Below are 23887 nucleotides of genomic sequence, written 5' to 3' on the forward strand. Positions count from 1 at the left end.
TCTTTCTGCATCTGGGACCCTTGGCGCTATCAGTGTAGACAGCGTTGGGAGTCGCTCAGGATAAAACTCAGGCAAACGCCTTTCAGCTGCACCCTGCAACTTTGCAGAATGCTGGGAGTCACCTCCCCCGCCTATCGCGACAAATATTCGTCGGGGACACTGTCCCTGAAGGGGGCCTGACGGGAGGTCTTGCTCTGTAAATAAGCCCTTGGCCTTTCAGTGAAAAGAGGGGTTCAGACACCGAAGTTCCGCCCGGCCTGGAGGCGCAGGGCTGGGCACCCAGCTGACCAAGAGGCGCACGCGGGTCGCGTGCTCCCCCGGGGCCGGGTCGGGGGCGGGACCGGAGCCCAGCCACGCCCTCTCCCTGCGTTCTGATTGGTCCCTTCGAAACAGCGCCTGGGCTGGTGAGTACTTCCCCGTCGGCCCTCTCTTTTCCTCGTTAACTTTTACGCGTTTTCCCGGGGCTTCCGCGCCGAAGCCTGCGGGCTGGATAAGCCCCCAGCGCTCTGCGGAGTGGACGCGGAGCTTTGACTGGGTCCCCAAGCTGCGGGATCCAAGACGCTCTGCGATTGGCTGGCTGCGGGAGTCGCGTGCTCTGATTGGCCCTTGGCGCCGTCAAGGTGAAGTTGTGCCTGCCTTCCTTTGCCCACCCGGCTGCGGTGAGGGGGCAACAGGTGTGCGTGGGCGGGAGGGGCCGCAGCAGGGGCGGGCGGGGCCCGGGGGGGGGGAGCCGCTGCTCCCCCTGCTTTAGAACGAAAGGGGACTCAGGGTCTGAAGCTAGTGTAGGGTCTCCGGGGCACTCGCATGTATAGAGGGCCACTTGATTCCTCATCATCAGTCTCGGAAAGAATCCATGAAGTCACTGACCCTAGAAAGGGAACAGCCGCGTCTGTCGTCTCGCCCTCGCGAGGCTCTGCTCTCTCTTCCCTATTTGTTCTGTCCAGGCGGTGGAGGGCGCGGATCTCCCACATGTCTGGAACTAGGGAAGACAGATGTAGACCCGCGCGATGCCGTCTCTCCCACACCCCTCAGTTTGGAGGATTGCGTTGTGGGGAGGCTTGCTAAAGAAAGGGCAGAAGTGCAGGCTGCCCTGGAGGTGAGAGGAAAGTTTTGGAGGGTGTGCTTCCCCATGCAGTCATCTCGAAACCCCTCCTAGTATTTTACACCAGGGGACTGCTCTTGGACATTTTAGTGCTTTGTGGTACCGAATGGTGTGGTAGCTGATCCAGTCGTTAGTGAGTGAAAAGGTGGTTTTGTTTGCAGCTCAGAGTTTGGGTTTTGCTTCTCTTGTGTGGAGATGATTAACGACTACTCTCTGAAGACAAGCGGTTTGTTAAGCTGCTATCTGATCACCTTTCTTGGCACTTAAGTGTTGAATTGGGATTCTCACCCCCAGATTCTCCCTGGGAGGAGTTTGAAATAGTTTCTAATAACAGAGTGGAAAGTAGTGAGAATCTTCTGGAGTAGATGACGATACACGTTGTTCTTCTGACTCATCTGTTTCAAAAACCCACTGAAGCCAGCTGACGTTGAGCAGTAGCTGTCACTGCTGTTTTGACGTTGTTGAATTAAGTAGGCTTTCTGTTTAGTGAGGTAGGGTGTCTAAGCATGTGGGCTCTGAAATCAGACTTTGTAGGTATGTGACCTTAGGCAAGTTACTTAATCCTCCTAATCTATAAAAGAAGGTTAATGATAGTATCTCTTTTGTTGATGTGTGGGTTGTTGTGAGAATTAAATTAAAAAAAATCTAGCTAGTTAATAAGCACAATGTCTGACACATCGGTATTATTATTTTTATGCCTTTTAAAAAAAATACTTGGCTTGCTGACTTTATCATATAGTCTGTCACTTGGCATAAATTGCAGACCTTTTTAAAAAATATTTATTTTATTTGTTATTATTTTTTAATTTGACCGGAGAGAGACAGAGAGAGAGAGAAAGGGAAAGTGAGGAAGAAGCAAGTCTGTAGATCCGGGACTTGAACCATGGTCAACCACTTGGGAGTCCAGCACCTTAACCACCATGCTACCTGCTGACTCCTCTATGCTGTTTAATTGGATTAAAAGTTGTAAGGTATCTGGAGCCACCAGGTGATGTAGCGATTAAGGCAGTACTCCCATATGGCTGATGACAGTTTGAGTCCTAGACCTCACGTCAGGCACCTACCAGTGTGTGTATGTCCAGAATCCCAAAAGGTGAACGGAGGAGGAGGGATTGTGGCGAAGCCATCTCCTGGGGGTGGGGGTGATTTCTCACTTGCCCTCTCTGTGTCTTTCCTGCCAGCACATAAGCCCCATGGCAGAAACTTAAAAAAAAAAAAAAAGTTGTTCACCATCAGTACAGGGTGGAAAGGGTCAAACTATGTACTGCCAGAGGCAGTGATCGTTCTTCATTGATTTTTGTTTTTTTCCAGAGGTTTTTGCCTTAGGGTGTGTGCGCTCATGGGAGACAGGGAGAAATCACTCCCCTCGGAGGATGGCCATGCTGCAGTCTGTTCTTCTCCATTCTCCTGGGCACACACGCACACTCTCCTGCTGTGGGTTTCAGGTCACCCATCTAGGACTCAAAGTGTGGTCGTCCTGTGGGAGCCCAGTGACAAAATTGCTACACCATCTACTAGCCCCAGTTGGTTATTCATTGATCAAGGTCTAACATATAAAGCACTTAAGACACCGCATAGCAAACATTTGTGTTGCTATTTATTATCACTGTCACCTAGAAAGTGCCAGGTACCCTACGTATTCTAGGTACCACGCTTATTTATTGTTTACCTCCTACGAATCCTGGAATATAGTTGGTGTTGACTCCATTTTATAGATGTGGAAACAACCTGGGAGAAGAGAAATAACTTACTTTTTTTTTTGGAGAGGTTTTTGCTATAGGGCACGTGCGCTCGCCCGAATGACAGAGAGAGACAGAGAGACAGAAAGCGAGAAATCACCCTCTAGGTATGGCCACGCCGCAATCCCTTCTCTTCCATTCTCCTCTCTGGATCTTGGGCACACACGAGACCGATGTGAGTTTAAGCCACCGGGTCTGGGACTCAAACTGCGGTCAGCTACATGGGAGTTCAGTGACATAGCCATTATGCTAACTGTTGGTCCCGAGAAATAACTTACTAAGATCTAACTGGAAGTCAGTCCAGATGGTCTTCCTTCAATGGTTCTGGCTCTTTTCTGTATCATATTACTTTGTTTTTTCTTTTGCTTTTTAAAAAATTTTTAAGTGTATTTATTGATTTCTTCCTTGAGCGAGAGAGAGAAAGACAGCATTCTCAACAGGGTTGCAACACAGAAATCCTAGCCCCAGCCAACCCAGGATGATGGGCAGGTGTGCTCTCCTCAAACCCATGGAGGCCTGTAGATAAGAACCCAAGAACCTTCCCATGTGGGTCAGCCCTGCAGAGAATCATATTTTACCACTGAACTACTTTCTGGCCTCCTTTAAGTTTGTTTATTTTTCCATGAGAAGAGAGAGAGAGAGACAAAGAGTTAGATACAGTACCCCCAAAGGGTCTGGACACCATGATCCACTTCCAGTCTTCAACCTGGTCCAGATCATGGTCATGCGTGTACCCAGCGTACGGAGGACAGGCTCGACTTGAACTGGAAACCTTCTCACATGGGTCTGCTTTGCAGAACATTGTATTTTACCCCTGTGCCATCATCTGGCCCCCGGTATCACACCATTATTGCATTATATTTCTAACATTAAGCAACTTCCCTGTGCTAGGTGGTCATATGACCTAGATTTGTTTCTGTTGTGTATTGGTTTAGAATACAAATTTAAAAATCCTAAGAAATAATTTGTGATGATAAATAAGAGTGCATGATAAGAGAATGATGTCAACAATTTGCATGCTGTTAGTAAAGAACTCTTAGTGAGTCCAGTGATGTAGGAGAATTGGTCAGTTAGAAGTTACATTTACTAATTTAAATTTTTCTATTTTGTTTCTGCTTATTCGTTATGACCACTCTTTCTGGTTTTTTTTTTTTTTTTTTTCCTCCTCTTTAATATGTCAATTTAAGTTTCAAGATCAGGGGAAATTTTCAGTTATTTCGATAATTTTTCCAACTGTTTATGAACAAAGTAAAGGATTTAAGTTAATATATTTGATTATATTTTACCTTCTTGCAAAATGTGTGTATGCATTTTTGTCTTATTGTTGCTTTTTATGCTGTAATATTAGATTGGCTCACATACCTAATGTGTGATATACACAGAATTTGAGAGAATAGGAAACTTGAGTCTGTCAGCCTGTTTTTGTCACACCGAGTTTCATTATTTTTAACATTTTTAGAGAGATCTTCGCCATAGGGTATTTGTGCTCACTAGAGATGGAGAAAAAGAGAGAAAGAGAAAGTGAGAAATCACCCATCAGAGAGAATAGCCATGCCACAATTCCTTTTCCTCATTCTCCTCTTGGGATTTTGGGCATTTTGGGCATGCATGCCCATGTGCTCAGCATGAGTTTCAAGCTGCCGGGTTCCGGACTTGAACCATGGTTAGCCATGTGGGAGCCCAGTACCTTAACCACCATACACACCACCAGCTGGCCCTGAGTTTTCTTATTTTTAACTGGAATTCACTTGTGATAGAGAAATATCTCAGCTGTGATGTCTATAGGAAACAGACAGTACTTATATTTTGTTACTGTTTCTCCTTTTAAAAACTAAAATAGTTTTCTCATTTCATTACATTGTTACAGAGTAGAGTATTCTGGGTTAACAGAAAGTTACCATCACTTTCAACCAAATATAGCAGATAGGTGTAATTTTGCCTTTGCTGCTGAGAACCTGAGAGGACTCTCCAATGTCATGACCATATTCTGGATATAGCTGACATGCAGACTGATAGATGGTGTTGCCTACTATCATACAACATAAATTTAGTATATGAAAGTATAGTGTTAGCTATGATGAAGGGCTTTTTGTACATGACTTTTATTTTCCCTTGATGAATGATTTATTAGTATTTTTGACTCCAAAAATAAAGTTGACTATTGAAAAATTTAGGTATGGTCAGTATTTTTTATTTTTTATACACACACAATTTAAAAACAGCTGTGACCCTAGTACAGTGATATAATACATTCTGTTTCACAGGTTGCTTTTATGCATACAGTAGGTATTTTCTCACATTAGTGAATGTATCTCTATCTTATTCGCTCTAGTGTCTAAGTGAGTCCACTGTGTGAGTGTTCCATAAGTTATTTGAGCAGCTTCCTTTTAATGGACATTGAGATACAGTTCTTATATTTCTTTACATTAGTGTCTGTGTATGTTTTCCATGTAGTCTTTCAGTCTGTGATTTGTAAGGCAAACTGATTTTATGTTTGTTTTACATTTTTTGTATCCCACAAAATTTTATGATAAACTGAAAACTCTACTATAAAATTAAGTTAACAGGCCAGCAGGCAGCATGGCCATTGGGATGCTGGACTCTCACATGGCTGGCTGACCACGGTTTGGGTCCTGGACTTCGCGGCTTGTTTTCTCACTTTCTTTCTCTCTTGCCCTAAAGCAAATTAAAATAATAATAATCAATAACATTTTAAAAGGTAAGTTAACATTTTAAGAGAAAAATTTCAAATAAAAAAGCAAACATTTATAACAAGTGAGTAGTAGAGAATAATGTGACATTTTATTAAACTGTAGAAATCTTTCTTAGAAGTCATTATGTGCTATAAGAGCTGCTCTTTTCTTACGTGAATATACTACAGATATATTTCAATATCATATCATATTCCCTTTAGTGTTATATATACAAATATATATGTATACCATATATACATACATATATATGTATGTGTGTGTGTGTCTATATCTATATCTGTATATATGTTTATCCTATTATTCAGTCTATGTACGATGTAATAAAATGCACTTCCACTGGGGCCAACATGAATCCCCAAGGAGCACATGGGTCGGAGTCCTTACCCTTGGCACAGCTGTTCCATCCTGTTCCCTCAGAACCTCTTCAGACACCAGCTTTAGTTATCTTTCTCTCGGTGATCCTCTAGTGTATCAGACTCACTGGACCTGTGTGTAGCTTGACCAGTATCACTGCACTTATTTTTCCTTGAACATGTTGAATAAGACGCAAATTATGTATCAGTGCAGGTCATGCAATACATAATAATAATTCCCAGAAAGGTCAGCCGTCGGCACTTGTCTGCCCTGCGGCTGCTTCTAGCTTTGCTGTCACATTTCTTTACATGGAGAAGGGAGACAGCCAGCTTTTCCTAGGGGATTTCACCACTTTTCCCCACCAAAACTGTTTCTTTCTTTTTTTCTTTTTCTTTTTTTTTTGAGAGGTTTTTGCTATAGGGCACGTGTGCTCTCAAGAAAGACAGAGACAGAAAGACAGAAAGCGAGAAATCGCCCCCCAGGGGGTTGGCCGTGCCACAATACCTTCTCCTCCATTCTCCTCTCGGGGCCTTGGGCATGCACACACATGCCTGGCGTGAGTTTAAGCCACTGGGTCTAGGACTTGTACCATGGTCAACTACATGGGAGTCCAGCGACATAGCCACTATGCTAACTGCTGGTCCCAAAACTGTTCATTAAACTTCAGGCTCGAACACTTCTTTCAACACTATTTTCAACAGCAATCCAGGAACTCATAGGCAGTGGGCAGGAATAATTCAAAACTGCACAAGACACCATACAGACTAGTGATTGGAGAAGTACGGTGTGAATTTAGGAGCTGAATTCATTCAGGATCAGAAAGGGCAACTAGAAAGAGGTAAATCAAAAAGTGATAAGCCTGGATTAGTCGAGGTGATGAGGCATCTTTCCTATTTTTTTTTTTTTGAGAGATTTTCACTGTAGGGAGCGTGCGCTCGCCAGACAGAGAGAGAGAGACATAGAGACAGAAAGCGAGAAATCACCCCCCAGGGGGGATGGTCACGCCACAATCCCTTCTCCTCCATTCTCCTCTCGGGATCTTGGGCACTCATGCACACGCGCCCGGCGTGAGTTTTAAGCCACCGGGTCCGGGACACGAACCGCGGTCGACTACGTGGGAGTCCAGCGACATAGCCATTACGCTAACTGCTGGTTCCCGAGGCATCTTTTGCCAATTCCTTCTCTGTCTCCTCTGGTGTGTAAATGTGGGATTATCACTTCCTTCTCTCATTTCCTTAGATGATTTCATCTTTCTAGTGTCTTTCTATCCCAAGTATTTGCTGACAATTTGTATTTCCTCCTGAGCTTTCTTCTTAGTTCTAGGTTTGCATTTCCAACTGCCTACCTGACATTTCTACTTGAATGTCTTTAAAGGCTTCTCAGATGAAGCATGGCCAAAGGATCACACACTTGGCCTATCTACGCCAGCCCCCCCCCCCATTTCAGTCCTTTCAGAATCCCACCATCCTCATCTCAGTAAGTGCTACCACTATCTTTTTTCCTTTCTTTCCTTTTCTTTTTTAGAGGCTTTTGCTTGAGGGCGAGTGTGCTTGCAGGAAGAGACAGGGACATTGAGAGGGAAAGTGAGAAGTCACCTCCCAGGAGGGATGGCATGCTGTAATCCCTTCTCCTCCATTCTCCTCCTGGGATCTTGAGCATGCATGCACACGTGCCCGGTGTGAGTTTCATGTCACCAGGTCCAGGACTCAAACCGCAGTGGCCGTGTGGGAGTCCTACAGCGCAACTGCTATGCCATATGCTGGTTCTCTCACCACTGTCTTTTTGTTCGGTTGTTCAAGCCAGAAGCTGAGGAGTCATTATCGATATTTCACTCTGTCCTTACATCCTTCACTCCTCCACCTCTAACCTTTACCAAGTCTTTGTATTTCTAATTCCAAAGTCTATATTAAATCTGTCCATTTTTTCAGATGGAAACACCATCGGCTTCTAGCTTAGTTATCATCATTATCACTGAACTACTGCGGAAGATTTCTTGTTCTTCCCCATCCTGGCTACTCCCCATTTCATTTCTTACTCCCTGCCTTCCTTTTCCTCTCACTCTTTCTACTTCTCCCTTCTCTCATTGTTTCCCTGGTTATTTTCCCGACATCTCTATTTGGTACTCTCTTTTTGGTACTCCTTTTTTTCTCTTTAAACCCATCACTATTCCTCTCCTATATTTCTCCTTCCTCCTCAGAGTTGTTCTGTTCTGTTCTGTTCTGTTCTGTTCTGCTCTGTTTATTGCCACAGGATGCAGGCAGACAGAGACAGTGAGAGGGAAGGTGAGAAATCATCCCCCAGGAGCAATGGCCATGCCACAGTCCCTTCGCCTCCATTTTCCTCTTGGGCTTCTGGGCACACGCACACACACGTCCAGCATGATTTTCAAGCCACCAGATCCAGGATTTGAACTGTGGTCGGCCATGTGGCAGTTCAGTGCCTTAACCACTACGCCACCTGCTAGCCCCTAGAGAGCTCTTTTAAAACTATAAAGTTAGATTATTTCATCCCTCCGCAAGTTCTCCAGTGGCTTCCCACTGTATTTAGACCAAAGTCTCATTTCCTCAGTGTGGCCTTGTATGATGGGGCCACTGCTTAGCTCTTCAGTTTTTTTCAGCCCTAAACCACACATTCTCTACACGTCAACTCTTCCTTGGAGTGCATCAAACTCTTTTTCTGTTCAGAATATTTGGGGAGGAAAAAAAAAAGATTGTCTTTTCATAGAACTCTTCCTCCTCGTTTTCCCTGGCCAATTCCTATCATTCTTCAAATTCATGCTTTTTCTTCAGCAAAATCATTTCTAATCATTCAATCCAAGTCTAAAGTAAGCCTCTGGCGTTTTTCTCTCTTGTGGCACTCGCTTCTTTCCTTCAGAGCAATTACAGTGACTTACTATTGTGGGTTCCTTTGTGGAGTTGCTGTCTTTAGTCTTCCGCATTGGTAAAGGTCTGTGATGTCCATCACTGTATCTCTTGTCCTGGGTGCCTGCTTCAATGAGCGCTTGTTGAATAAATCAGTGAGTGTACCCCACTGAAGAAAGATATCAGCTCAGTAATGATGTAGCCTTGAAAATGAGCAAAACCAGTGGGCCATTGAGGAGACAGGTTGTACGGAGCACAGGTCCTACGTTAAATAAATTCCTGAAGACTTCCTCTAGCAAAGAGGACCGTTGAAGTCACAAATGCTGACACCCAATTAGGATGTTGCTATTTTAAAGCTTTTATTTTTCCTTATAACCATATTCATTTTTATGTTAGTAAAAGAAGCTTTCCAAATTATGTTTAATGACGTCTGAGTACTATTAGTCTTCCTATGTCTTTTTAATTTGATAAATTATACTAAATGAACTGTAATTATGCCTCATCATAGTATAAATACTAACTTTTTTGTTAAGTACTAGCTGTGTGTCAGGTGTTTTCTGTATATTATCTCATTTAATTTTTACAGCTGCATATGAAGGAAGCGGTGGTGTCTCATTCTGCAGATGAGAACTGTCCTGAGGTCATATACCAAGTGTATGCTGCAGCTGGAATTCAAACCAGATGTGTCTAATAACTTTCTACTCCATAGTGCTATCTGTATGGTAAGTTATTCAGTACACATTTAAAAAAATATGAAATATGTTTGCTATGTATTAATATTTATAGCATTTTTATTTTCTCTATTAGGCAATTAGAGAGTATCTAACTCAAAAATTTAAAACTGAAAAAATGTTTTTGTTTTCCCTGAATAAATCAGAAAGGATTATGTTCTTCTACCATCTTTCTAAATAAAGCATTAAAAACGATCAAGTATGCTTTGATACACAGAAAGACAGACATATGTACTAATATGGTAACATCTGTGTTCACAATGCTTATCTTGAAGTAAAATGGTACCGTTTCGGTTGAAAGGCCTCTGTAAATTCCTCCCCAGTCTCATCTTCTTTCCTCAGGAGTAGTAACCACTGTCCCAACTTGGGCATTTATCACAGCCCTGCAGCTTACTTATCTTGGCAACTATGTGGTGACGGAGTGCCGAGTGGCTATGTGGTACAGCGGCATAATTGTTACTATATTTCTGCCTTTTTTGCCACTCTTTCTGGTCAACTCCAAATTTGTGTGAGGATTCAGCCTTGACATTGATCTCCACCCCTCTCCCCATTCTAACACAGGAGAGGAATGAAAACATACTCAGTTTCAGAGCTACAGCTGTGGAACCAAGGGTCAGTTCAACAGGTTGGGTTTTTTCCCCATGAAAAGCCTTACTACAAATAATCTTGGGGACTTCATGACTCAAAACGTGTTTGTTCATCTATTTGCTTATTTATTTCTCCAGAGAGAGAAAAAAAAAAAAACAGAATATGGGTATCCCCAGTAGGGTCCTCATGGCATTATCCACCTCCAGTCTCAGCTGGTCTGGATCTTGGTCATGTTCTTGGAATGCTCGGGGAGGTTCCAGGACACGAACCCAGGGCCTGTGTGAGCTCAGTTGTGTCACTACTGTACGACCGTCTGACCTCTCATGACTGAAACTTTTTAAGGTGAGTGGGTTAGATCTAGTCAACTTTTAGTCAGATGTGCACAATCTATATTTCGAACATTTACCCTAGATTTTTAAAAGTTAAACATAATATTCTTAGCTTGTGATCTGTGATAAATTTGACGTGTAAAAGATTCCCAGCAGGCTTAGAATACAGTTTGGTTGTCATCATATGAGAGATTATTCTGGTGCAAATCTAAGGGAAAAGAATTCCTCAAGTTGTCAAAGAATTGAAGTAGCCTTCTTCAAAAAGACAGAGGCAAAAACAAAAGCAAAATAAGGGCATTAAGTTCCTAATTAAGATGCAGCTCCAAAAATCAAGGGTTGCTGTTTCACTATAATTGGTTATATGAAAAGAGAGAGAGAAACTTTAAGGAAGATAGAAAAGAAGAAAATAGGTTTAAAAATGAGTGAAAAGCAAGAGCTGTGGTTATAATGCAGATGGGGTGTTGGTGCTGACTAGGAAGCTCCCCTTGGGATTAAATGCCCAAGACACAAAAACAATTTGCAAGAGAGTAGTGAATGACTAGAAATATTAAAACTGGCTCTAGGAGCCAGCAGGTGGTGTGGTGGTTGAGGCACTGGACTCTCACATGGCTCACTGAAGTTTGAGTCCCGGACCTTTTGGCTTGCTGTCTCACTTTCCTGCTCTCTCTCTCTCTCTCTGTCTCTCTCTCTCTGTGTCTTTGTGAGCATATGCTCTCTATAGCAGATATTTAAAAAAAAAATTAATAAAATTAAATAATAAATGATTCTTAGGAAAAAAAAATAAGCTTCCAGGGCCTATAGTTGGTATGGTTAAGTCGCTGGACTCCCACATGGCTGACTGTGTTTTGAATCCTGGACCTGGCAGCTTGCTGTCTCACTTTCCCTATCTCTCTCTGGCAAATTAAAATAATAATAATAATAATAATAATGAAAGAATTATTTTTTTAGGGAGAGATTTTTACTCTAGGGTGTATGTACTCCTGAAGAGAGAGAGAGAGACAGAAAGCAAGAAATCACCCCTGGGGGGATGGCTACACAGTCCATTCTGCTCTTGAGATTTTGGGCACACATGCACATGCTCCCTGTGTGAGTTTGAAGCTGCTGGGTCTGGGGCTAGAACAGTGGTCAGCCATGTGGGAGTCCAGCGAAGTAACCTTTTTGCCGTCTGCTGGTTCCTAAACAAATAATTCTTTTAAAAAAAGGGCTCTGGTATCTAAAATTGAGTACTCGTTAATTAATTGGTGACTGAAATAATTTCATCAGTTTATAAAAGTTTTCCAGTAAAAGCATATATTCATATATGTAATAAGTTTGCATATATGAGGATGCATTATAGCATATAATGCTAAAGAATTCCTTTTTGAAGGTACTCCACATGGCTATCTTTTCGTCATCTTAAAAGTAGTTCTTTTTATTACATAAGAGTGATTCAGAGCACACACACACACACACACAATCACATTAAAGACTTCCTAAAGTTCAAGTGACCAAAGGTTGTGCACAAGTTTCTCATTTCTTTCATAAAAGTAGTCCTGTTCAATTTTTCATAAAAAGTGCCACTACCAAACATTCTTCTGATAGCTTCTTTGTGAATGTGTCACTGTTCTTGATTTGCACACGCCTTATAATTTAGGCTTTCTTTTGTTTTGGGTTGGCAGTTCCAACTGTTAAAGCTCTTGTCTGATTATGTGGAACTCCATTTTAATGGGAGCAGCTTCTTTGCTGCATTTTTAAAAAATGGTCTCGGAAGCATCTTACTGTGGATCTTTGTTGGGGACAAAGGATTATTTATGCTTAAGGAAAATGTATTCCCCACTGAATTAGCTCGTGGGAAGCATAACAAGCTCATTAGTAATGCTCACTTGTACTTTGGCCTTTTGCTGTGGTAGAGAGAGGGAAAAATGACATCAAAAAGGACATTCTGTTGTCTTTTGCCTTCCCACAAGAAATTGTGTTACATTATCGGGTTCTTCAGTGAGGTTTAGCCAGGTTCCACTTTGGTACCAGAAGAGATATTCCTGGAAGGAAAGTGGTATGTATAATTGGTACTATGTGTGAGTTAGATTTGAAATATCCTAGAACAACAACAACAAAAAAAAACAAAACAAACCTTTTCCTTGGAAATTGATAACATTATAGCTTTATACAATTTTTTTCCTTAGAACATTTTAGGAGCAGTTTATAATAAAAAAATAGGCTAGCTTTTAACTCTGATATAAGCAATAAAAAAATCCTACATTTTATATAGTGTATTTTATTCTTAGTATTTTTAAGTTCATCATTTTTCCCTATGAAAATGTTAAAGAATTGCATTGACTTAATTTAATTATAATAATAAAGTATTTTTTTCCTTTGTAGATTTCAAGAACAGTATTTTGGAGCTGAAATTGTTGTCACTTGTTTTTGTGTCTTTGAAAAAAATTTAAGTCATTGAATATTGTTTCTCTATTAAAATTGATGTTTATCTTATTATCTTGTTGTCTAGTAGAAGTTGTTTATGGTTAAGCTTGTGAATTTATAAAGTCCACAAGACTTTATATGATCTCTGTGAAGATCAGATGAAAGATACTTTATTTTCACTATCAATGGTTGTGATATTCACATTTTATACATATTGTGTTTATAAGGGGAAATAAAACTCTAGGAACCTTCTATATGAACTAAGTTTTGTTGTTAATTTTATTTTACTATCCAGAAGCTTTAAGAATTACCTTGATATTCGTGTTCTGCAGAAACTACATATTAAATTGTGTTTCAGGTTTTCCTCTTCCAGATGAGAAGCACGTTTATGAAGTAAGAAGCAAGGAGTGATGACTGAATTCTCTTACAGTCAAACTATTCCAAGTAGATGAAGAAGTTTTAGATGTTTAGTCAGGTGGAAGAGGAAGGCACAGTCCTAAATTTTGGAATTTGCAGTTTTTGCGGAGTGGGAAAGCAGGTATTGTCTACATGTTAATATTTTGTTCTGTTTTTCAGAAAAGCAATTTCATTTCAATATAGATGACCATGCAGCCTGCAATTCAAGTAAGTGTTTTTCTTGAAGGAAAGATTTTTAATTATGAGATTAATATGATTGAATTATAATAATTATAAAATGTTAAAAATATTCCAAAATGTTTTTATTGGACTAGTTTTTTTAAAGCACCATAATAATAGGAATGCTATATTTTGTCTTTCTGGTCCAGAAAAGATTTTAATTCTAAGCTTTCATTTGCACTGAATATTTGTAAAATTCCAAAATTCTTTAGGGTTGTTGGGTCTATCTTATTTATGCCACCCTGAGAAATGAGTTGGAATATTTTATAATTTTCCCTATCTTATAATTTAGTATGTATTTGCACTGAAAAGAATCTTCAGTGAAGACTAATATGGTTTCTGATTTTTAAAATTTAGATAATTGTACATGTGCTTTGTAAATGCCAGTACTTGGCTAGGAATTAAAATGACACATTTTAAGGAGTGCTCTTTTGGTTAGTTTTTTTGGTGACAGGGAGACTAGCTAGGGATGATGAGACAAAGCAGAATAATCTTATATGTGAATGATTTCTGGAATTGGTGTTTGTAATATTGTTCTTATATCCTTTAAATTTTTCTTTTTTTGGTAAATAGAATGTGATCGAATGTTACTTAAGGATAAAAGTTACATTGAAGGTCTATCTAGAAAGATATAAGCAGCTGATAATAAAATTTGCCTTGGAATGTAAGAACGTTAAAGTCAATCAGATTTTGGTTTTGATCCTGATTCTCTTGCTGTGATTGTGAGATTCTGGCAAGTTATTTTACTTCCTTGAGTCTCTGCTTTTCAACTTCTAAGGTGAGGCTAATAGTTCTTATTTTGTTGGGTAGTTGTGAGGAATCAATGAGATGATATGTGCAAAGGGCCTACTAAAGTGTATATTGCCTGGTAGGCACTTCAGAGCTGTGGTTGTACCATTGGCACAATAGAAGTATCCAGATATGCAGCCAGCAGGTGGCGTGGCAGTGAAGGTGCTGGATTTCCACGTGGCCTACCATGGTTTGGTTTTCAGATTAGGTGGCTTGAAAATCATGCGGGGCAGGGCCAGCAGGTGGCATAGTAGTTAAGGTGCTGGACTCCCACATGGTTGAGTGTGGTTTGAGTTCCAGACCTGGTGGCTTGAAACACTGGGCACATGTGTGTTCTTACCCAAAATCCCAAGAGGAGAATGGAGGAAAAGGGATTCCGGTGTGGCCATCCTGCTGGGGGGTGAGGGGGGGAGAGTGATTTCTCTCTTTCTATTTCTCTGTCTCTCTGGCAAGTATATGCACTCTATAGCAAAAATCTTCCTAAAAATAAATAAATAAATAAGAAAGAAAGAAAACCATGCCAGGTGTGTGTATGTACATGCATGTCTAAAATCCCAGGAAGAGAATGGAGAAGGGATTGTGATGTGGCCATTCCCCCTGGAGAGTGATTTTTAACTTTCTCTCTCTCTGTCTGTATCCAGGGAGTGTATGTGCTCTATGGCAAAAAGTTAAAAAAAAAAATCAATCCAAATATAAAAATGGAGATATATTGTAATGGACGTCTGTCTTTTCCCTCCTCCTTCTTCCCTCCCTTTTTTTCTCTCTTTCCCCCCTCCTCCCTCTTCCTTCCTCTCTTTTCTTCCTTCCTTCATTTCGTCTTTCTTGCTAAGAGAGACTTCATTAAAAATAACATTAAATGATAGCTTAGAGAAGATCATTTATCAGATGGTAAAGAAAAACCTCGAATGTGATCCTGCTTGTACACCTTCCTGTGCTTTGCAGCTATGCCATTCTACTCTGCTCATAAAAAATCACATCATATTGTTTTCCTTTGGGGACTTGGGAGTCCATGATGGTCTACTTTAATCCCCTTTGGGTCCTCTCACACGCACCTTTGGTAACTCTGTAATTACTCAAAATTTGATATGATTTCTTCTGTTCATTCCCTTTTATCCAAAACTCAGAAATGTCATTAGTTTCTTGTCAATTATGTTTTTTGTGTTCTTATAGAGAGCTTTTTATCATTGCCACATTGACAGGTTTTTCTTGTTTCCACACTAATGGCCCTGAATGATTTTTAACTTGGTGATTTTTTTCCCCACAATTCTTGTTTTATGGTCCCAGGAAACCTTCTGTGATTAGATTCCAGATTCAGCTTATTGATTCTTCTCCAAGAGTACCCTTGACATTTCTCATGGAGGGTTTTGCTTCTCTCCCTGCTGAATTTTGAGAACTTTCCAAGATTTTTCACCTCCTTCTCTGCTAATTATATTAGACAGTTACTTAGCTCTTCATAAAAGACTTGCAGAGAAGATCCATTTAGAAATAATGGCCGTCAGTGGGTGCGTTATTAATTTAATACATTAAAATCTTCCTTGATCCTCTTCTGTGACCCTCCTTCTGATGAGTGCACAAGGTCCAAAGTCAATGAACAGTACTTTCTAACCTCTTTGGGGTCATAGTCCCCTTCAGGAATCTGATGGAAGTGATGAACTCTCTGACTAAAGGCCCATTGGTACCTAGACAGAAACTTACGCCTAAATGTAAGCAGGTTTGTGTACCAAGACTGCCTGCGGGTCAAGAATCTCTACAATGACACAGCTTTTGGCATGTCTCAGAACACCCTTTGTACGTGCATTTTTTGGTTATTAGCATCTAATTTTCACCTGAATATGCTGTTGACTAGCCCAGGTTATTATAGGATCTTCTGCTTATAATCATAGGAAAATCCAGCATGTAGGTACTCTTCTCTCTAATGTGACAGAAAGTGAGAGTGACTTTTATTAATGGTTTTTCTCCATTTGCACACAATTTTTTTTTCAAAACCACCTTCTTAACTCATGCTTATCTTTTCTTGACAAAGGTTTATACTTGCTCTACCTTTTTTTTTTTCAGCTAAAAGAGCATATTCCTTTGCCTGTCAAATATGATTGACTCTAAGGTACATTTTGATTTTGATGGTACAGAGTAATTTAGTAATATCTGTTTCTCAATTGTTCAACAGATACCGGGTTGTCTGGAAAGTCATGATGCAGTTTTACACAGAAAAATACATCATGACTTCTTCAACAACCTAGTATTTTTGACTGAATACTGTACGCTATTATACTGAGTTCTGGATTATAAGCAGAAAGAAGACATGTTTATAGAGGAAAGAATTAGATAGTAAATTTTTGCTATTCTTCATTTGAAATTTTAAGAGAGTTAAAAGAAATAGATAACATCTTTTTCCAAAACCTTTATTGAATCCTTGTATATTTAAGAATTAATTCCCCAATCCCTATCCTAAATTCCTAACATAATGTCTCTCAAATAATTTATATTTCATTTTGTCTTTGGGTATCTTTATTTGGTTTCACTACTTCTCCATGCTTCTGTATTTATTAGTTTTAATTCTTTTGAGACTTAAAAAAATGTATTTCTTTCTCATTATTGGAGATTAGAAGTAGGTTTTTCTGTTTGGTTTTGCTTCTTCTTTGTTGTTGTTTTCCTCCAGGGTTTATCTGGATTATATGTGTTGCTGTAGTGTTTGCTTTGTTGTATAAACACTTTCCTCAAATGAACCTCAATAAATTGAGCATATTGCAAGTGGAAATGATCTATATTTAAAAACTGAGAACTAGAGTCCTGTGGTATCACCTTTACTTATAACTGTTTTTTAAAATTTTTTTTAAACTTATTACAGATACACACCTACAGAATGGTTGATGAGTAAAATGCATATGGGGCCAGCAGGTGGTGTGGTAGTTAAAGACACTGGATTCCCACATGATCGAGTGTGGGTTCGAGTCCTGGACCTGGTGGCTTACTGTCTTGTTCTCCCTTTCTCTCTTTCTCTGTCTCTGTCTGGTCAAATTACAAATAGAGAACAATAACAAATGGAATTAAATAAGTCTTTAAAAAAATAGTGTAATGCATAGAAATTTGTTTTTCCAAAACATTTAGAAGCAAGTGGCCAGCCTAATGTCTCACCACCTCTGAGTATTCTAATGTCTATTTCTTGAAAACAAGTACATCTTCCTATACCACCATAATGAAATAATCGGAATCAAGATTTTAACATTGGTATAGTACTTCCATTTAATCCTCAGGCCACGTTAAAGTGTTTCCAGTTGTCCTAATAATATTTAGTTCAGAAGTTGTCCTGTCTCCTCGGTCTTTCTCAATCTGGAACAGCATCTTAGTCTTTGCTTATCTTTAATGACCTTGACACTTAAACATTACAGATCCAGCACTTTGTAGAATGTCCTACAATTTAGTTTTCCTGATTTTTATTCTCATGGTTAGATTCAGGTTATACATACATCTTTGCAGGAATATCACAGGAGGATACTGTGTTTGTCTCTTTGCAGCCCATCTGATGACAGATCATTTTGATTTGTCCCATTATTGATGGTATTCACAGTCACCACTTGGTTACAATGCTGTCAGGTTTATCCACTGTAAAATGACTCCATTTCTCTTCTGTAATAATGAGTATTTTCTGTGTCAGTACTTTGGACCTATATAAAAATCCCATTCCTTGTCAAAATTTTAATTTATTTACTTATTTATTTCTGCATGATTTCATAGTTGTCTGTTTTACTCAGTGTGGTATAATCGTTCCTATCATTCCTATATAAAAATCCTATTCCTTGTCAAAATTTTAGTTTATTCATTTATTTATTTCTGCATGGACTCATAGTTGTCTGTTTTATTCGATGTGATACAATCCATTCCTATTATCACTTACTTATTTTGATGCTCAAACTGCCCTCAATTTGGCCAATAGATGTTTCTGCAGGCTGGCTTCTGTTTGCTTTGAACACATTCTTTCAGTTATTTATTTATTTATTTTTTGAGTGTTAATTTGCTTTCTGGTAAAAGATATTTCAGTCTAACACTACAGGATTCATTCTGATTTTCTTTCTTTCCGTATTTGTATCTCTCCTCTGGCAGTGAGAAAACTGGCTCCCATTTGACACATTCTCATTCCTACAGGATTCATTCTGATTTTCTTTCTTTCCATATTTGTATCTCTCCTCAGGCAGTGAGAAAACTGTCTCCCATTTGACACATTCTCATTTGTGTAATCAAATCACTGCTGAGCCCTCCTGAGGCAGATGCTTAGCTCACTGGGACTCTGCTATGGTTTGAATGTGTCCACCCAAAAAAATTCATGTGTTAAAATTTGGTGAGCCATTATAAGAGAGGGTGGAGTCTTAATCTGATTATGGTATTGACAGGTGAGGCCTTTGGAAAGCGATTAGGCATCAGGGTATGGCCCCATGATTGAGTCCTGGTGGGTTTGCAAGGAGAGGAAATGAGATAGACAGAGACACACTCTGCTCTGCTCAAGTTCCTGACCAGTGTCATCTATCAGTAAGAAGACCCTCACCAAGCACAGCCCCTCCATCTCAGACATGTAAACTATTAATATGAACCAAATAAATGTCTATTTCCATAAATTACTTCGGTTCAGATATTTTTGTTATCAGCAACAGAATGGATTAGAACAGACTCAGACACCCTCTAGTGGGACGGTCCACCTATACCCATGGTGGATGCCCTCCCTCACCACGCTCTGTCTGACACTTCACTCATGGCTGTCGCCGTATGTGGAGGCCTTCTCACCTCACTCAAGCTCTGACCTTCCTTCCCAGCCTCCTCTCTGCAGGAACCTCCTACTCACTTCACTGGGAGTCTGAAAATACCTCTTCCTACTTTGTTCACAGAGGGAAGAACAAGGGCTGTTTATACCTTTTATAAAAAGTGACTTCATAGTGACTTGATTGCTTCTTTCAACGTTTGAGAACATGATAGTCTTTTCTATAAATAGTCTTATATTAAATCATATTTAATTGTATTTCAAAATTTGCAAGTGTTGGTTTGATAGTATGCTTATGTCATTTTTTATTCTAAGCTAGGGATTGGTCAGATGGTAAATATTTTAGGTTTGTGGACCAATGGACAAGATCAAAACCATTAAATAGGTACTTATATAACAACCATTTTAAAATGCAAAAACCCTTTCTAACTTGTGGTCATAAACAATCAGGTGACAGACCAGATTTGCCCCATAGACTAATTTTCTACTTCCTTGTTTTAAATTAAAGTACTTAAGGATTCATTCATTCTTTTTTTTATATAATACCATTACTGTAACTTAAAATTTCTCAAAATGCCATTTATACATTCAGTCATTTCTTTATCCACTCATTCAACAAATGCTTATTGAATCTCTGCTCTCTGCTGGACTCAATGCCAGATGCTACAGAGATGTATGCTATAAGGCACGTTTCACCATTTTATAGCTAAGATGGTAAGACTCTGGTCAAGTAACTTATTAAATTTATTCTACTAGCAAGTGAGGAAAAATAATATTTGTTGAATTTTATTATTTTGCCTTGATAGTAGAATCTATTCATTAATTAGAGGTTCACTTACCTTGTCCACATATTGAATATTGAAAACAACGGAAGCATCTAGGCTAATAGAATGCTTCTAATCGGCTTATTTTCTGTGAGCTGCTGAAGTTTTACATATTATAGATGGTTTGCTCTTCAGCATTTAAGGATAGATGTGGATTATGATGGCTTTTAATAAAGGTGCATTCATTCATTCCAATCGATGTTTTCTCCAGGTATGGTTTGGAGAAGATCTGCCTCTAAGTCCGCGGAGTCCCCTGACTCCCAGACATGGACCAGGCTTGGCCGATGTTTGTCAGTATGATGAGTGGATAGCTGTGAGGCATGAAGCGACTCTGTTGCCTATGCAGGAAGACCTGTCAATTTGGTTATCTGGATTATTAGGTAAGGCTTGAAAAGATACCCTAAATTGTATTCTCTTACTCAATAAATATTTGTTGAGAGCCCTTCTCTTTGTTAAGGAGTGGTTGTTCTAGATGCCACAAATACTCTTTATTTACTATAAAATATTTCATGTCATTGTTCTCACTAAGCTTGCATAATAGTTGAGGAGGTAACACTGATTTACTCTGAACCTTGGGTCTTGAATAGTAAGAAACTGGAGATTTTAACGGAAAAGGTCAGTAAGCTTTAGATAATCAACATTTTTATTGTTAATATTAAAATCTTTTTAAAAAATAGTATACTAGATCTAATTGGAGCCAGCAGGTGATATGAAGGTTAAGGCACTGGATCTCACTGGCCCAGCCCCATGGTTTGAATCCCAGACCTGGTGGTTTGAGACTCATGCTAAGCACATGTGCATGCATGCCCAAAATCCTGAGAAGAAAGTGGAGAAGGGATTGCGGCATGACCGTCTTCCCTGTGGAGTGATTTCTCACTTTCCCTTTGTCTCTTGTGAGTCCACATATCCTACAAGTAAACAAAAAAAAGTATATAGATCTAATTTTATTTTAGTTTTTACTGATTTTTCTCACCTTATAGGGTATGAGATTTAGTTAAAATGGTTACTACTTCTGAGGCATTGCAGAGTAGGGGCACATGAAACCTGGAAGGAAAGGCCAGGTTGTAGAATATCTGGCATCTTATTTCTTTGCTCTGTTAGAGAATATGATGTGTGCTGAACTTGCACTCCAGAAAACAAAAGCAAACAATTTAAATACAGAATTTAATGTAGCATTCTAAAGTTTTCATGAGAAGAATATCCTGCAGATGATCTGTGGCCCTCCCAAGATAATTAAACACATACAAATGCTCACTCTAGTAGTCTGATATCAGTTTGGTGATTTGGATAATTTTTAAAGTTTATTATATAATAATAATAGTTTTAAAGATGGTAGTTTGGAAGTGAAAAGTTGGTATTCCCTGAGTATTTATTGTTGTATTATGTTTAATTTTAAAATTGCAGCAAAATCCATCTTATTTATGAAGAATCTTTTTATTCAACCAATATTAATATGTAGTGAATTTATTTCATTTGAAGTGTGATTAAAATAGATGTCAGTTTTCTTCTTTTTTTTTCTGTAATTTTACATCATAGATATTTTTGTTTTGGTTGTCTTAACTTAACCTGACATTATTTGCCGTTTTAACTGTACCTTCTAATAGTGGACATGTGTGAGTCTGATCTTTATCTAGTGTTTCAACTGTGATCTGATTCCATCTAAATAAATTTAAAGCATATTATTTGAATTTAATATTTCTAGAAGGATCTTAATTTTGAAACATAATTTTAGGTATTGAAATTAAGGCAGAGAAATTGTTGGAAGAACTTGACAATGGAGTACTATTGTGCCAACTGATTGATGTTCTTCAAAACATGGTGAAAACATACAATTCTGAAGAACCAGAGGTAAGTCATGGTTTTACAGTAGCGATTTTATATCTTGGTACATATTGTTGATATGTGTTTCTTATCATCTCTACAAGTTTATAAACTTGCGCCCCACTGGCTGTGAGATCTTAAATCATTTATGTAACTCTTTTGTGCCTCTACAAAAGTGTTCTCATTTGCAAACTGGAGATTTGAAAACATTTTTAAATTTACATATAATGACTATACATATTTGTGGGGATACAATAGATTTTGTAGTACAACAACTCAGTGTGTAATGACTCATTCAGAAACATTAGTATACCCATCATTCCAGCCATGTAACATCACTTCATCTTGGGAACATTCAAAATCTTCTCCTTTAGTTACTTTGAGATACATAGCAAGTTGTCGCCATCTATATTCTCCCTGCTCTATTTTTAAAAATTTTACTGTTTTATTTATATTTAATCACTGTACATCTTTACAGTATATAACATGCTTTTTTTTCTAGCATGAATATGGTGCATATTTGTCAAGTCAAAGACATTGCTATATACATTATCATCAGATAGCTTCATTTTTGTGCCTATTGAATATGTTGCTTTTTCCCTGACCCCCTTCCTCCCACCTCAATTCCTCACCTCTTATCACTCCCCCATACTATCTCTAATATCTACAGTTGCCTTTTCTGCTATTATGTCCTTTAATCCTTCAGTTTCTGCTATAGAGTATAGGTATTTGGTACATATTGAGCATCCCACTGTATTTTACAATACTAGAAATTGTTCTTCCTATCTATCTGCAATTTTATTTTTATTAATCAGCATCCTTCTTTACTCCTCTCTACCCAGCCTCTAGAAGTCATTCTTTACCATCTATGTCTTTCAGGTCACTTTAAAAAACCTACGTATGAGGGAGAACCTGTGGTATTTCTTTTTCTGTGCCTGGATTATTTCACTTAAGATGATATCCTTCAGGCTAACCCATTTAACAATTAATGACAGGGTTTGCCTTGTTTAATGGCTGGGTACTATTCCTTTGTGTGTGTGTATGTGTATATATGTGTCTGTATATGTACATATGTACATGTATACATGTACACACACTGTACACGCCCTACATTTTTCTTTCTTCATTCATCAGTTGATGTATACTTAGGTTTCTTTCATATCTTGGCTATTGTATATTTAACAGCCATTTTTTTTGCTCTGGTGTAATATGGATGACGTTTTCTCCAGTTTCTAATAATTTTCTCATTTTCTTTTGAATGGTCAGTACTATTTATCTCTTTTAGTATTGTGGTCACCACTAGTTAATTGATCTCTAAAAAGTTCTAGTTCATTTCTAAACTGTTTTTCTTCTGCGCTTCTTTGAGAATCTAGGTTTTTCCTAAACTTCTCCAAATTTCTGCCAATTTTACAGTTCCAAAGTCATTTCCATATTTTCAGATATCTGTAGCAATACAGTTTTGTTGACTACACCAATTTCTCTCTTAGTCTATTATTACATCACTTATAGAAATTCCTGACACTGGGTGAATTTATAACTTATTTGATTCACGATCTGGCCTTTTGGGATGTCCAGTGGAATCACAGATGGTGGAGGATAGGATCCTGAATATATCTTGGGATATATAATGCTATTTCTAGAAATTTATTATAAGAAAATAACTATAACTTCTTGAAGATGATAGTACAGAAAAAGTGAAGAACAACCTAAATGTTCACTAATAAGGAGGTTGTTAAAAAATTAATTATGGTACTTAAACACATTGGAATATTATACATTCATTAGACATTATTACTTAAATCTGTTATTTTCTACACTATAAGATGCCTACAACCTGTTGTTAAGTGAACATGAGCACATACATTCACACGAGTCAAATTTAAACTAGTGTGTTTATGTGACATTTTGTAGGTATAGATAGGTGCAGATGTCTTACCAAAGTGTAGGTGAGAGGATTTCAGTCGATACTATCCATGTCTGTATTTTGCTGTATTGTTTGCTTTTTTATTTTCTTGGCATAGTCATATATTCTGTATTCAGTTACAAAAAAATTGACAAGGCTATGTTAGTTCTGAAAAATAATAGCAACAGGAAGGATATAGTAGGAACTGGTAATAGTGGTTATCTCTAGGGAGAGAGGGGAACTGAGGGGGAGAAGTGGGGGAAAGACTGTACTTACTGCATGAAAAAAATATATTCACTAATGTTTTTTCAAGGAAAAAGTATTAAACAAAACAAAACCCTCTCACTTC

The 23887-nt window shown here is 38.7% G+C and overlaps 1 protein-coding gene across 1 annotated transcript in view; it reads left to right on the top strand.

Moving 5' to 3' along the window:
- The first annotated feature begins 9364 nt into the window (after window positions 1-9364).
- GAS2L3 (growth arrest specific 2 like 3) overlaps window positions 9365-23887 on the top strand; it is a 29140-nt gene continuing 14617 nt past the window's right edge. The window contains exons 1-4 of the mRNA XM_027775692.1: window positions 9365-9492; window positions 13395-13442; window positions 20026-20194; window positions 21547-21662. Of these exons, the coding sequence (XP_027631493.1) occupies window positions 13419-13442; window positions 20026-20194; window positions 21547-21662 (309 nt within the window). The 5' untranslated portion in view covers window positions 9365-9492; window positions 13395-13418. The remainder of the gene's footprint in view (window positions 9493-13394; window positions 13443-20025; window positions 20195-21546; window positions 21663-23887) is intronic.

The sequence above is a fragment of the Tupaia chinensis genome, unplaced genomic scaffold (genome assembly GCF_000334495.1).
Source record: "Tupaia chinensis unplaced genomic scaffold, TupChi_1.0 Scaffold000054_1, whole genome shotgun sequence".
Taxonomy (NCBI): domain Eukaryota; kingdom Metazoa; phylum Chordata; class Mammalia; order Scandentia; family Tupaiidae; genus Tupaia; species Tupaia belangeri.